The sequence below is a fragment of the Pteropus vampyrus genome, unplaced genomic scaffold (genome assembly GCF_000151845.1).
Source record: "Pteropus vampyrus isolate Shadow unplaced genomic scaffold, Pvam_2.0 Scaffold255, whole genome shotgun sequence".
In the NCBI taxonomy this organism is placed as follows: Eukaryota; Metazoa; Chordata; class Mammalia; order Chiroptera; family Pteropodidae; genus Pteropus; species Pteropus vampyrus.
In genome coordinates, this window is record NW_011889036.1 from 240,447 (window position 1) to 253,506 (window position 13,060).

The window sequence follows — 13,060 nt, forward strand, 5'->3', positions numbered from 1 at the left end:
CCGCCAGGCCTCAGCTGCCTCCCCTCTGTATCTCCACTCTTGCCAATGGGACCAGCCTCAGTGTGTATCTGCTACTCAGAACCTGTCTGTTAGTTCTTGGGGCTCCAGACTTCCTGGTCTGTAGTCTGACACTTGCTCCTGCAGCTTCCTCTGGGGCCTGCTCCTAGTTCTGGGAGAGTGCAGGGAGGCATCCTCTGGGAGGGTGGGGAGAGGCAGCCAGGCTCTTTGTCTCCGTTTTCTGCCTGGCAGTAGCAGGTGCTAGAGCACAGCTGCCATACCTCTGTATTCTGTCTCTTCCCTGATCACTGGGTTCCCCAGTAATATATGCTGATCACTCAGGCAGAAATGCTCAGGGCTACATAGAATGCATGCTGCAATCTGTTTCCTCCTCCCTTGCTTGCCCAATTTGCCTTCAGATGCTTTGATGAGCAGATCTCAGAAGTGTTAATGTGTTAGGCTGGAAATCTTCCATTGGATTATAGCTGTTCAACTTGTAGTCTCAAGGGGAGAGTTCAAGGGGCCATGCTTCTGACATCCTTACTTCCTGTCTATGTTGGCCTTGTTCTCTGTTTTATTTTGTTTTCTAACTTTTTCTGCATTCTTTGGCTTTAATTGAGTATTTTACCTGATTATCTTTTTCTACTGTCTTAGGATATCAATTTCACATACTTTAAAAAACTATTTTGGTGATTGCTCTTGAATTTTCATTATACATTTACATCTAAATCATCTCCTATGTTAAGTCATAATATACCACTTCACTGGTTGTGCAAGTACCTTATACTGTCTCCTAGTTTTCTCCTCTTTGTCCCTGTAACCTTGTTATCATTTATCTCAATTGTCCATAAGCTTATAATCGCCAAATAAATTGTTGATAATATTACTTTCAGCAAAGTGTCATCTGTTACATTAATTTAAAAAATTACAAAATACTTTTTAACTTTCATGTTTTTGTAACTCCCCACCTTTATCATTTACTTTCTTTCTGATGAATTTTTGAATGTATTTCTAAGTGGATGTACTAATGAACAATTCCTGCAATCCTTGTCTCAGATAGTTTTTATTTCTTCACTTTTGAAGGATAATTTTGCTTGACACAATTGTAGGAGACTGGTCTTTTCTTTCAGACCTTGAAATATTTCTCTTCACACTTCTTTTGAAAAGAAGCCTGATTTAGTTCTAATCTTTGTTTTTTAATGACTGAGGTGCTTTTTTCTTCTCATTTATTTCAATATATTCTTTGTCTTGATTTTTTTTATCTAGTTTGTATGTGATGTACTTGGTTCTGCACTTTAGTTTATAATATTGAGTGTTCTCTGAGCTTCCTGGATCTATAGTGTGCTGTCTGTTGTAAAATTTAGGAAAATCTCAGTATTGTTACTTCACTGCTTTCTTCTGTTCTTTATTGTGTTTTCTTTCATATATTCCCATAACGTGTTTTTAAACTTTTTTTCGTGTAAAGCATGTTATCCTAGGGCTCATGGATATTGTGTTCTCTCTTTTTGTTCTTTTTTTTTGCCTTTGCATGAGACTGCTGAAGTCGATTTTTTTGTTGAGTACAGGCTATATTAAGAACTGAATATCTGGGGTATGTTTCAGAAAGACTTGTTTATTTTTTCTTTCTTAGTTATGGAGACATTGGGTTATCCTGTTATCTCAATTCTGTGATGGATCTGTGAAAATAAGTTTATTCCTTTGCTTTTTTTTTTATGGAGAGGTAGGGAATGGCAGCTTCTAAGTTATTTAAATGCCAGACCAGAAACCAGAAGTCTCGGACTCCATTTTTTTTATCATTTACTGCTGACAGCTTTAGAGCCTCATCCCTCCTTCTTTGCCTTGTGCCCCACATCTGTACAAGGTGATAAGAAAGCCTTAATATTCCCTCATTTGGGGTAGCAGAGATTAAAATCCATGCAAACTCTCACCTTTGTGTGCGAACGCTCACCTTAGTCCACCCCCTAACCGCAAAACAAGTCTGTGTACCTTTCCTCGTTCTCTATTTCATGCCTGTTTGAAAGTTCTACCTTACTCTCCCTAGAGACTCAATTATGGAATCAATAAACCCTTTCATACCCCGTTGGCCATGTGTGGTGTCATCTGCTGAGGTATTCTTATGCTCTAGGGTTGAGCGATCATGCTCTTTACTCCATGGAGAAGCTTGGCAATGACCGACGAAGGACGGACAGCTTCTAGAGTGGCTGGAAATGCTTCTTCCTGATTAGAGAGTAGACATTGAAATGTTCTTTTGGAAGAAAGCACTGCTGACATCTTTACCTATTTTTACTTTTCTATTCTATTCTATTCTATTCTTAAAATATGGGATGAATTTGCATGTTATCCTTGAGCAGGGACCATGCTAATCTTCTCTGTATTGTTCCTACTTTAATATACGTGCTGCTGAAGTGAGCACACGTTTACATAGGTTATAATCAAAGACAAATTAACCATAAAACCATTGTGGACGTGAATGAACTCTTTTGCGATCTGTAGCTATTAACTTGTGCCTCAGTGTCAGCAAGGCTTAGGATCGACTGTTATCCCGAAGTGCTTTTTCTTGCAAAACCATATTATTATCTCCATGTGTGCCTATGCGTGCCAAAAATAGGCTGGAAGTAGCCCTGAGGCACCTGAGTATAGGGATTTTGTGGTCTAAGTTGTCATGCCTTCTTCCTAATATCTGTGCTCTAAGTTCCAAATAACCGTCTACACCATAAAATCCTACAGAGAGAGAAAGGAAGAACTGAGTCTGTGATAAATATTACACAAGGTAAAAGCAATGCATCCCAACAAGAATATTTCCATTTAGCCAGTTGTATCTCATTATAGACATAGCTCGGAGATATTGCAGGTGTGATTTCATACCACGGCAATAAAGTGAATATTAATAAAATAAGTCACATGAATGTTGTGGATGTCCAGTATATATCAAAGTTATGTTTATACTTTACTGTAGTCTAAGTGTGAACTAGCACTATGTCTAAACAACCAATGTACATACTTTAATTAAAATACTTTAATGCTACAAAATGCTAACCATCACCCGAGCCTCTTAGTAAGTCTTAAGGTTTTATTCTGGTGGAAGTTCTTGTCCTGATGTTGATGAAAATGCAATAAAGTTAAGGAAAATAGTACAAAGTATGCCAATACTCCTAATGGTCTAGACAACTGTAAGACGATATGGCCAGCTTATTTTATTAAAAAGGGTTTATTAAAAGTTGAATTTCCACTGGCCTCCTGGACTCGCATGTTTGGAAATAGGGATAGAAGAAAAAGCTTCCAGTTCTTCACTACGTTTTTATTAAAACCACATGCAGAAATGACCCACTGCTTCATGGAGTGCTGTAAATGGTGGGGAATAAGGAAAGAGAAGAAAGAATTTTTCTCATAAATTTGTGATTTTAAAATAATATTTGTTTCATTTGTATAGCATTTCTGTTGTTTCCCAACATGCTGTGGACCCTGCCATTAGAGAAAAATAAAATGTAATGTGATCACAGTGAAAATGTATTATAATTCGTGATGCTGTTAAAATAATGAGGAAGTAAGTGTGGACCGAGAGCAAGTTTTTGATGATCAAATTGTAAAATAAATGTTTGGTGATGACGGAATCATAGGTAACTTGTCTATACATGGAGTATAGGTGTCAAGTGCTATCAGTCTTAAAACTTTTACTATACACATATTTGGGATGTTATAGAACTCAGTGGCCTTTGAGGATGTGGCTGTGAACTTCACCCCGGAGGAGTGGGCTTTACTGGACCCTTCGCAGAAGAAACTCTACAGAGATGTGATGCGGGAAACCTTCGAGAACCTGGCCTCAGTAGGTATGCGTGACTTCATCTTCACCTTGTTAATTAGAGGTGAGGTGTTTGTTGCTTATCAACATTGTTCTAAGACAAGGAATGTGGAAACGCAGGACACATAAATAAACGGGATGGTCACAGCTCACCACAGAACTAAAATCTAATAATTTTCCTATAATTTTTAATACTTTGGAATTATTTTTTGTGGTCTGCTTTTAGGAAAAAGAATGGAAGATTATGACATTGAAGATCAGTACAAAAACCAGGAGAGAAAACTGAGGTGAGTCACATGCACAATATTAAGCCAGTGTTATATGAGGGCAACCTGGTATGCTACAAAATTTTAAAAAGAAGCAAACAAAAGAACCCCTTCAAATTTATTATATTTCTGAAAATTTTTTGACCAAATTACTTTCTTATATATGATATAGATAGTTCGTGTTTGCAAAATAGTTCACTAGGAAAAAATACTAATAAACTCTATATGTGAATATTACTGTTTTGATAATTGCAAGGGTGAAGTCCTCTTGTGGAGAATTTAGTATCTTTAATTCAGCCAACTTAGGCAGCCGAAAACCTGCGCTTTTGCTATAAATCATAAAAATGTAGTTCAAATATGCTACAAAATGCTAAAATATTAATAGAGAATTCATGAACAATGTTCATCTGGATTTTTACAGAAGTCATATAGAAGAGAGAATCTGTGAAAGTGAAGCGAGTGGTCAGTGTGAGGAAAACCTCAGCCTTATTTCAAATCTCAGTCTGAACAAGAAGAGAACTTTTCCTAGAGTAAAACCATGGGAACACAGTGTGCGTAGGGAAGTCTTCATACAGCATTCATCTTGTAATAGGCACATCAGATATCACACTGGATACCATCCCTATGAGTATCAGAAACATGGAGAGAAGCCATATAAATGTAAGGCGAGTGTGAGAGCTCTCAGTTATCTCCAAAGTTCTGAAAAACATGAACGAAATCACAATGGAGGAGAGAAACCCTTTGAATGTAAGCAGTGTACTAAAGCGTTCAGTCATCTCAGTTATCTTCAAAGACATGAAAGAACTCACACTGGAGAGAAACCCTATGAATGTAAACAGTGTACTAAAGCATTCAGTTGTCTCAGTAGTCTTCGAAGACATCAAAGAACTCACACTGGAGAGAAACCCTATGAATGTAAACAATGTGGTAAATTCTACAGAGATCACTTTTACTTACAAATACACAAAAGAATCCATACTGAAGAGAAACCCTATAAATGCAAGCAATGTACTAAAGCATTCAGGTATCTCAGTAACCTTCGAAGTCATGAAAAATTACACACTGGTGGGAAACCTTATGAATGTAAACAGTGTGGTAAAGCCTTCAGAGAGTCCCATTTCTTAAAAACACACGAGAGAACTCACACTGGAGAGAAACCCTACGAATGTAAGCAGTGTAGTAAAGCATTTAGTTGTCCAGGTTCTCTTCGCAAACATAAAAAAATTCACACTGAACAGAAACTCTATAAATGTAAGGAATGTGGAAAAGCCTACAGAGATTACCGTAAATTACAAACACATGAGCGAACTCACACTGGAGAGAAACCCTACGCATGTAAGCAGTGTACTAAAGCATTCAGTCGTCTCAGTCATCTTCAAAGACATGAAAGAACTCACACTGTAGAGACACTTTGTAAGTGTAAGGAATGTGGAAAAGCCTACAGAGATTACAGTAAATTGCAAACACACAAAAGAACTCACACCGGAGAGAAACCCTATGAATGTAAACAGTGTGGTAAATTCTACAGAGATCACTCTTACTTACAAAAACACAAAAGAATCCATAATGAAGAGAAACCCTATAAATGTATGCAATGTAGTAAAGCGTTCAGTTGTCCCAGTTCTCTTCTCAAACATAAAAGAGTGCACACAGGAGTGAAACCTTATGCATGTAAGCAGTGTGGTAAACCCTTCAGAGAGTCCCATTCCTTAAACACACACGAGAGAACTCACACTGGAGAGAAACCCTACAAATGTAAGCTGTGTACTAAAGCATTCAGTTGTCCCAGTTCTCTTAGTAAACATAAAATAATGCACACTGAGCAGAAACTTTATAAATGTAAGGAATGTGGAAAAGCCTACATAGATTACTGTAAATTACAAACACATGAGAGAACTCACACTGGAGAGAAACCTTATAAATGTAAGCAGTGTAGTAAAGCATTCAGTTGTGTCAGTTATCTTCAAACGCATGAAAGAATACACACTTTAGAGAAACCTTATGAATGTAAACAGTGTGGTAAAGCCTTCAGAGAGTCCCATTTCTTAAAAACACACGAGAGAATTCACACTGGAGAGAAACCCTACGAATGTAAGCAGTGTACTAAAGCATTTCGTTATCACAGTTCTCTTCGCAAACATAAAAATAAATCACACTAGAGAGAAACCCTAAGAATGTGAAAAATAGACTCAAACTTTCAGGTGTTTTAGCTATCATCAAAAACATGAAAAATCAGACTGCAGAGACGTTCTGTGAATGTAAAAATGGCAGTAAAGCCTGCAGGGATTATATTTCCTTAGAAACACTCTAAAGAACTCATATTGAACAGAAACACGAAATGAAAAGCCTATGGATTTTACAGTTTCTTGCCAACACGCATAAAGACAGGAGAGACCCTGTGAATTGAGCAATGTGGTAAAGCTTTCAGTTCTCATCTATGTTTCCAAATACATGAAAGAAATCTCAGTGGAGAAAAACTGTCGAGTGTACAAAATGCAGTAATGCATGGTTATTCCAGTTATCTTGGTCTGCATGAGAGAACTCAACACTGGAGAGAACCAGATGAATGTCAACATTGGTAAAGCCATTATTTGTTACAAACCATTTGAAGACAGAAGAGTGCACACTGTAGACACGCCATTTGAATGTTCGCAATGTAGGGAAAGCTTGATCATCCCAATTTTTTCTGAAGGTATGAAAGTGGTCACTGGATAAAACCCGAATGTAAACAGTGTGGGAAAGACTTCAATCGATTCACATCCTTATAAGAGAAAATTCACCGAATAAAATATAAGTATCATGAAAAAACTTGATGGAAATTAAGCCACGTTTAATGTTCCAGAAAACTTTTCACATGAGAGTTGTTATTAAATGTCTAAATATGTTTTATCCAGCTTCTTTGCAAAGGGCATCGTTGGGATGTGGATTTTTACTAATTTATGAACTGATTATTGAGGTAATTCTGAGTTGTCTTTCAACTGTAATACATAAGATTAATAGGAATTGCATTTTCCTTAAATCGGTTATTATTTTTTCTTTCTCCTTTGAAATCTGTTGGATCCATGAATGAACTGAAGTATATTTGTAATATGCAATTAAGTTCAATTTTTATAATACTGTATTGGTTACATTTTAAGGCTCCATTTAAAAATGACAGTTTAGTATTTGGGTTTTTTTACTGGCCTAGTGACAGTTCCTGCATATGCCTAGTTCCCTGTATACATCCTAACTAACTTTGTTACTGCCAAAGATTTCGTGGGGAGGGGGTGGCAGTTATAAGAGCATTTTTTATTTTCCATATCAATTCATTTGGAATAAGTTATGTATAATAAGTTTATGAAAGAATATAATTTTTTTCTTGTTTCAGCCTTTCTTTTTTGTCCTTCCTTTTGACTGTATGTGGTGGATAGACTTTAACAATAGAGACCTGTCATAGAATAAATCTAGAATTGTAGGCATCCCCCTTCAAGGGTAATATTACAAATTAGATTTTTCAGAATTTATTCCCTTTATGGTTTCATGATAGAATTCACCAAGAGCCTTGCATACATTTGGAAGCCAGAAGTTAAGAAAGAATTAATTATATTTTGAAGCCATCATATCAGAAGAAGGGCAGATATTTAGGAGCTTTGAAGAAATCATCTTTCAGCTAATCTTTCATATTCTTTGCTTTTCCTATTAAAAGTGTCCTCAACTTTTTGATTCCATTTTCTTAGAGGTGTGTGTTTTCACTGTTGTTTTCACAAAATCCACATCAAAGATCCATCAAAGTCTGGATTTTTCTGTAAGACTTCTTGAGTAGTCCACCATGAAACTAACTCAGTTTCCTTTTTTGCGAATATTGTCTGAATCCCGTCTTCTCTAGATTACATACATATAAGACCTAATTTGTATAGGAAACACCTTATGCTGTTAAAAGTATTCCTATGTTTTTCTCATGACATCTACAATGGTTCATTCAAAAAGAACAACATGGGAGGTTGTTTCTTTGCTGCACTGGACAGTAGCTGCCTTTGTCTGGTCCTTCCATTTGAGAATAAGCACCTTCCTCCTGTCAGGAAGACTTGCTGTTTCCTGTCACTTTTAGCTCATTGTGATCCTTTGGGATGTTTTAAATTATGTTTGCTTGTATGTGATTAAATGTACGTGCTATTTTCTATCAAAGGAACACTTCTTCATTTATTTCTTAGAAATATTTTAAACTTTTTTAAGTCATCAAATGTTAACTAATGTGTTTTTCACATGTTGAGAGGATATGTGAAAATGTTCCATTATAACTGGATTTCCAGAAACTTTGCAGTCTTCTTGATATAATCTTATATACATGCATATATATACACTCATATATATACATATGTACACACACATATATATATAACATGGATGTGTCAATAATATGTGCATACAGTTTCAGGTGTTTTATTCAGACAAATTTTGTATTCTTTTATAGTTGCAAATTTTATCATGAAATTTATTTTTTATTCTTTCTTAATATAAAGGCTCAAATCATGATTTTTATCAGTGCCCTCTTGCCAGTCACCCACGGGATCACACCTGTAGTCAAAAAGAGGGATGTAATGAATTCTAATGAGAATGACCACAAACTCTGAGTATTAGAGTAATGTGGTGCTGCAAATGACTTCTTATATGATTTTTGGCTTGTGTTTGAGAGTTCAATTGCTATTAAAGGACAAAAGACATTTTTGTGTATTTAATGCTCAGGGAAGGTAGACCTTATTATCACTGGTGATCATAATCGTTTTCTACAAGGCAAAAACAATGTAGTGTAACTAAATTAGTAAGAAGCCCCAGTTAGTCATGTTAGTAAGAAGAGGGTTGGAGATATTAGTCATTTTGAGATTTAGAACTTTATTTTTTAACATTGTTAGGTATATGGTTACAAAATACACTTATAAATGTCTTAGTTCATCATGGTCAAAATGACCGTGATGAAAAAAGGTGACTTTGCAGTGAAGGCGAAGTCACCAGCACCTGGTCCTTCACAACAGCTTTTGCATTTCCCTTGGCAACACAGTTTACCATAAAGTACTTCGGTTAAAATATATAAATGTGCTTCTGAGTATACTACATAATATTTTAAATATTTCCTCTTTGACTCAACTGAGGTTTATATGTTTAGGTAAATTTGAGAGAACAGAAACCTAGCCTGGGAGAAAAAGGACCACTATCCCAATCAAGGCTTTCTTGCTCAGAGACTACGGATGTTAATGTTTCAACATCTCTCGTTGCCATGCACTTTCGAGTCAAAACACTCGATGCAGCACAAATTATCAAGGCGCTGGCGGATTTGGATATAGAGGCAGGAAACAAGTTTTTGCAATCCTGATGCTTATATTTTTATGGGAAAAGAGATAATTACAAATGGTAAACGTTGGTTTATAAGATGGAAACAAAGGCTTTGAAGGAAAGTAAACGATGACATGCGAGATAGTAGAGAGGCTGGAATGTGTTTATATCTTTGCTGTCAGGGTAGGAGCCTCAGTGAGTGACGGTGTCAATGTTGGTAATTTGAATTTTTACCATGCAATGTATTTAAACACTGTTTCAGGAACTGCTTGAGTATAGAAGTAAATAGAGCACAGCAAGAAAGTCCTGCATTCTTGTGATTAACAGGAAAGATTCCCTATAAAGATAAAGATATACTTATGGTTCATCTTCATTTTTGCAATTGTTAAACATTTAGTATAAAGGATATATGATCATGAGTTTGGGCATTGTTTTGGTGGGTTTATTATTATTATTATTATTATTATTATTATTATTATTATTCAGAGACTACCAAAATGTGATTTGATAGTCACATGCAAATGACTTAAAACCTAAATCTTATGACAGCTCTGCATGATACCTTTAAGAAGGAAATGACATACAAAGTTAGCTAACTGTGCAAAATATAAAATTGCCAAAACGTTTTAGTAATGAGATAATACGTGTAAATATAGAAGTTGACACATGAAGTTAGCATGGGTAACAAGCTTTGTTTTTCTATTTACTGGTAAACAACAAAATTTATCACAGAAGACAAAAATCCATTTAAACAAAGTCAACAGGGAATTATCGAGCTACCTTCTCATAAAACACAAGATGACGAATGTGATTATCACTCCTTGAGAAAAGTTTTCAATCTAAGTGAACATCATTTTTTTCCATTGAAGAATATTTTACAGAATTTTAAAAGGCAAGATAAATTCATGAAAAAATGTAGATACAAAAATGATAGAAACTAATAATTTATATTTTAAAACCCTGAAGTGAAACAGTGGAGATGGGATAGTTCGGACAATAACTTTTTTTGAGAGAGAGAAGATGGCGGACTAAGTGAAAACAGGGTTCATCTCCTCCCAGGACCGCATTGAAATTACAACCAAATTATAAAATAATGTGGAGAATCACCTGAAGTCCAGCTGATCATAACACTTACATCTGATAATATAAAGGAGCCACATTGAAGGTGGTAGGAGGGGCAAAGTCCCGAATCAGGCTGGACCTGCACCCGTTGGTGGTGGAGGATCACCAGGAGGGAGAGCGAGGCTGCAGAGGCTCTCCTGAAGGAGAGGGGTTCCTGGTCTAGTCCGTGGGCTCTCCAGCCCAGGGAAGAGGAGATTCCTATAACTCTGACTGTAGAAACTAGAGGGGATTCTGGCTGCCTGGGTGAGACAGAAGGCAACTGAGCCCCTAGACGTCGAAAGACCTGTGCAAAGGTTTTCTGACCTGCGGACACTCAACCGGGACATTGGTGGTGGGTCTGATGCTCGAATGGGATTCATTTCGAAATAGTCTCCATTACCTGGAGTCAGAAAGAGTGCTAGAAAGGCAGCCACCATTGTGCCTTAGTGCCAGCCCCCCTACAGACCACACCAGCTTGATTGTGAAGATCCTTTATACAGAGCCGTTAGGAAATGCTGGTCTGAGGGGATCAGCCTGCCCCGCCTAACCTTCAGACTGCCAGAGGCAGTTGTTTATGGTTGGCTGCCAAGCCCTGAGCTGAGTGATTCTGAGTGAAATATTCACAGCGGGACAGCCATTGTGAGCAACGTTTCTAGTCTCAGCAACAGAGGCCATCGCTGTGAACCCCATTTCAGAGATAAGGTCAGACAGATCGCTGCTGCCAACACGAACTTAGGCAGATATCGGGGACTAGGGGGCCAGTCCCAGACAGCAGTTGGTCTTGCTGTGATCTGGGTCATCTACGGGAACTTAAAACAGTTACCAAATTTCCAGCAAGACTGAGGCTGTTTTGATCTGACAGCCACAGTCTTTCTGAGACCCCGCCCAACCACCCTGCAGACTGCTTGGGGCAGGTATTTTTGGCTTGCTGCCAAGCTCAGCTCCTAGTGATTCAGAACCAAGTATTCACAGCTGAGCAGCCATAATTGTGAGTGGCCTTTCCAGTCGCAGCAAAAGCAGCCAACCCTGTAAGCTACATTTCACTTCCTAGCAGGTGACCAGTGCTATGAGCCACATTTCAACGGAAAACATGGCAGAAAGAGAGACGTCCTTAGGTATCTCCCCTTGAAACAGAAATAAGCTGTACATCTAAAACTCAACAAAAAGCACCTAAACTGTACACCAGCATGTCTGAGCTTGGGATCTGGACATAAGAGCTACCACACGTACTATAAGGCATTATGTAAAGCAAGGATCCAAGAGGCTTAGACACCACCTACTGAAAACCAAAAGAAAAGTGCCTCCTTTGCAACACTACAGACAGACCTTTATATAATAAACCTTTCTGGAAAACAGCATAACATACTTCCATTAATGCCCAGGTGGAGAATTAGTCCATTAAACACCATGAACAACCAAAGTGACAAGGCATCTCAGAAAGAAAGAAAAATCTCCAGAAAATAAGCTCGCAGACATAGAAATATGCAACTTAAATGACAGAATTCAGGATGGTACTTCCGAAAACTCAATGAGATCCAAAACAACTCAAATCAACAATTTCAGGAATTGAAAAAACAACTAGATGAGCAGAGCAAGGAGATCGAAACCCTCAAAAACAACCAAATAGAACTTCTGGAGATGAAGAACACACTGCAAGAGTTTGAAAATGAAATAGCAAGCCTGGGAAATTGTCCACCAAATGGAGGAAAGGATCAGCGATATCGAAGACAAAAGTCTAGAAAAGCGTCAGAAGGAAGAAGAAAGAAACTGAAGAATGAAAAGTAATGAAAGAGAAATTCAAGAAGTAGCTGATACCATCAGGAGAAGAAACATAATAATGGGCATTATAGAAGGCGAGGAAAAGGAGCAGGGACTAGAAAGCATTTTCAGACAAATAGTTGACAAGAATTTCCCAAATCTAAGGAATGAACTGGAGCTTGGAATTCAAGATGTCAAAAGAACACTCAATTATCTCAACCTAAAATAGCCTTCACCAAGACACATTATTTTAAAGTTACCAAAAATCAACAACAAAGATGGAATTCTTAAGGCAGCCAGAGAGATGAAAATGGTAACATATAAAGGTAAACCCATTAGATTATCATCGGACTTCTCAGCGCAAACCTTACAAGCCAGAAAGGAATGGAATCAAATATTTAAACTATTAAGTGAAAGGAACTACCAGCCTAGAATAATGTATCCAGCTAAGCTCTCCTTTAGATATGAAGTAGAAATAAAGACTTTCAGACGTACAAAAATTGAGGGAATTCTCCACTACAAGACCTGCACTACAGGATATACTGAAAAGGGTCAGCTCACCTAAAAGAAAATAATAACAACAAAAATAAATGAGTAAAGTGACTATCAGGCAAATAAAAGCAGAGGAGTGCAACCCTTACTAAGAACACGGCATTATAGCTTAAATAATAAGTGAATTATTATAACAAGATACTAATGAATGTTCAGCATACATACGGACAAATTGAGACAACAATGACTAAGAAGGGGAGGATTCAAAGATCCAAATTCACAAAGGGAAATGGAGATAAGGCACACGCAGAAGAAAATGCACTACTGTATACACATAACT

General features: G+C 37.3%; 1 protein-coding gene and 1 pseudogene across 2 annotated transcripts in view; one reads left to right on the plus strand and one right to left on the minus strand.

Moving 5' to 3' along the window:
• LOC105301912 (zinc finger protein 791-like) overlaps positions 1-13,060 on the plus strand; it is a 98,619-nt gene that overhangs the window by 16,162 nt on the left and 69,397 nt on the right. The window contains exons 2-4 of one of the 2 annotated variants that reach the window (XM_011374780.2): positions 3,698-3,824; positions 4,023-4,083; positions 4,484-8,354. In XM_011374780.2, the coding sequence (XP_011373082.1) occupies positions 3,698-3,824; positions 4,023-4,083; positions 4,484-6,221 (1,926 nt within the window). In that variant the 3' untranslated portion in view covers positions 6,222-8,354. Of the gene's footprint in view, positions 1-3,697; positions 3,825-4,022; positions 4,084-4,483; positions 8,355-13,060 lie in introns of those variants that run through there. The other variant, XM_023520265.1, reaches the window with a different exon arrangement.
• LOC111729298 lies at positions 2,311-2,410 on the minus strand (annotated as a pseudogene).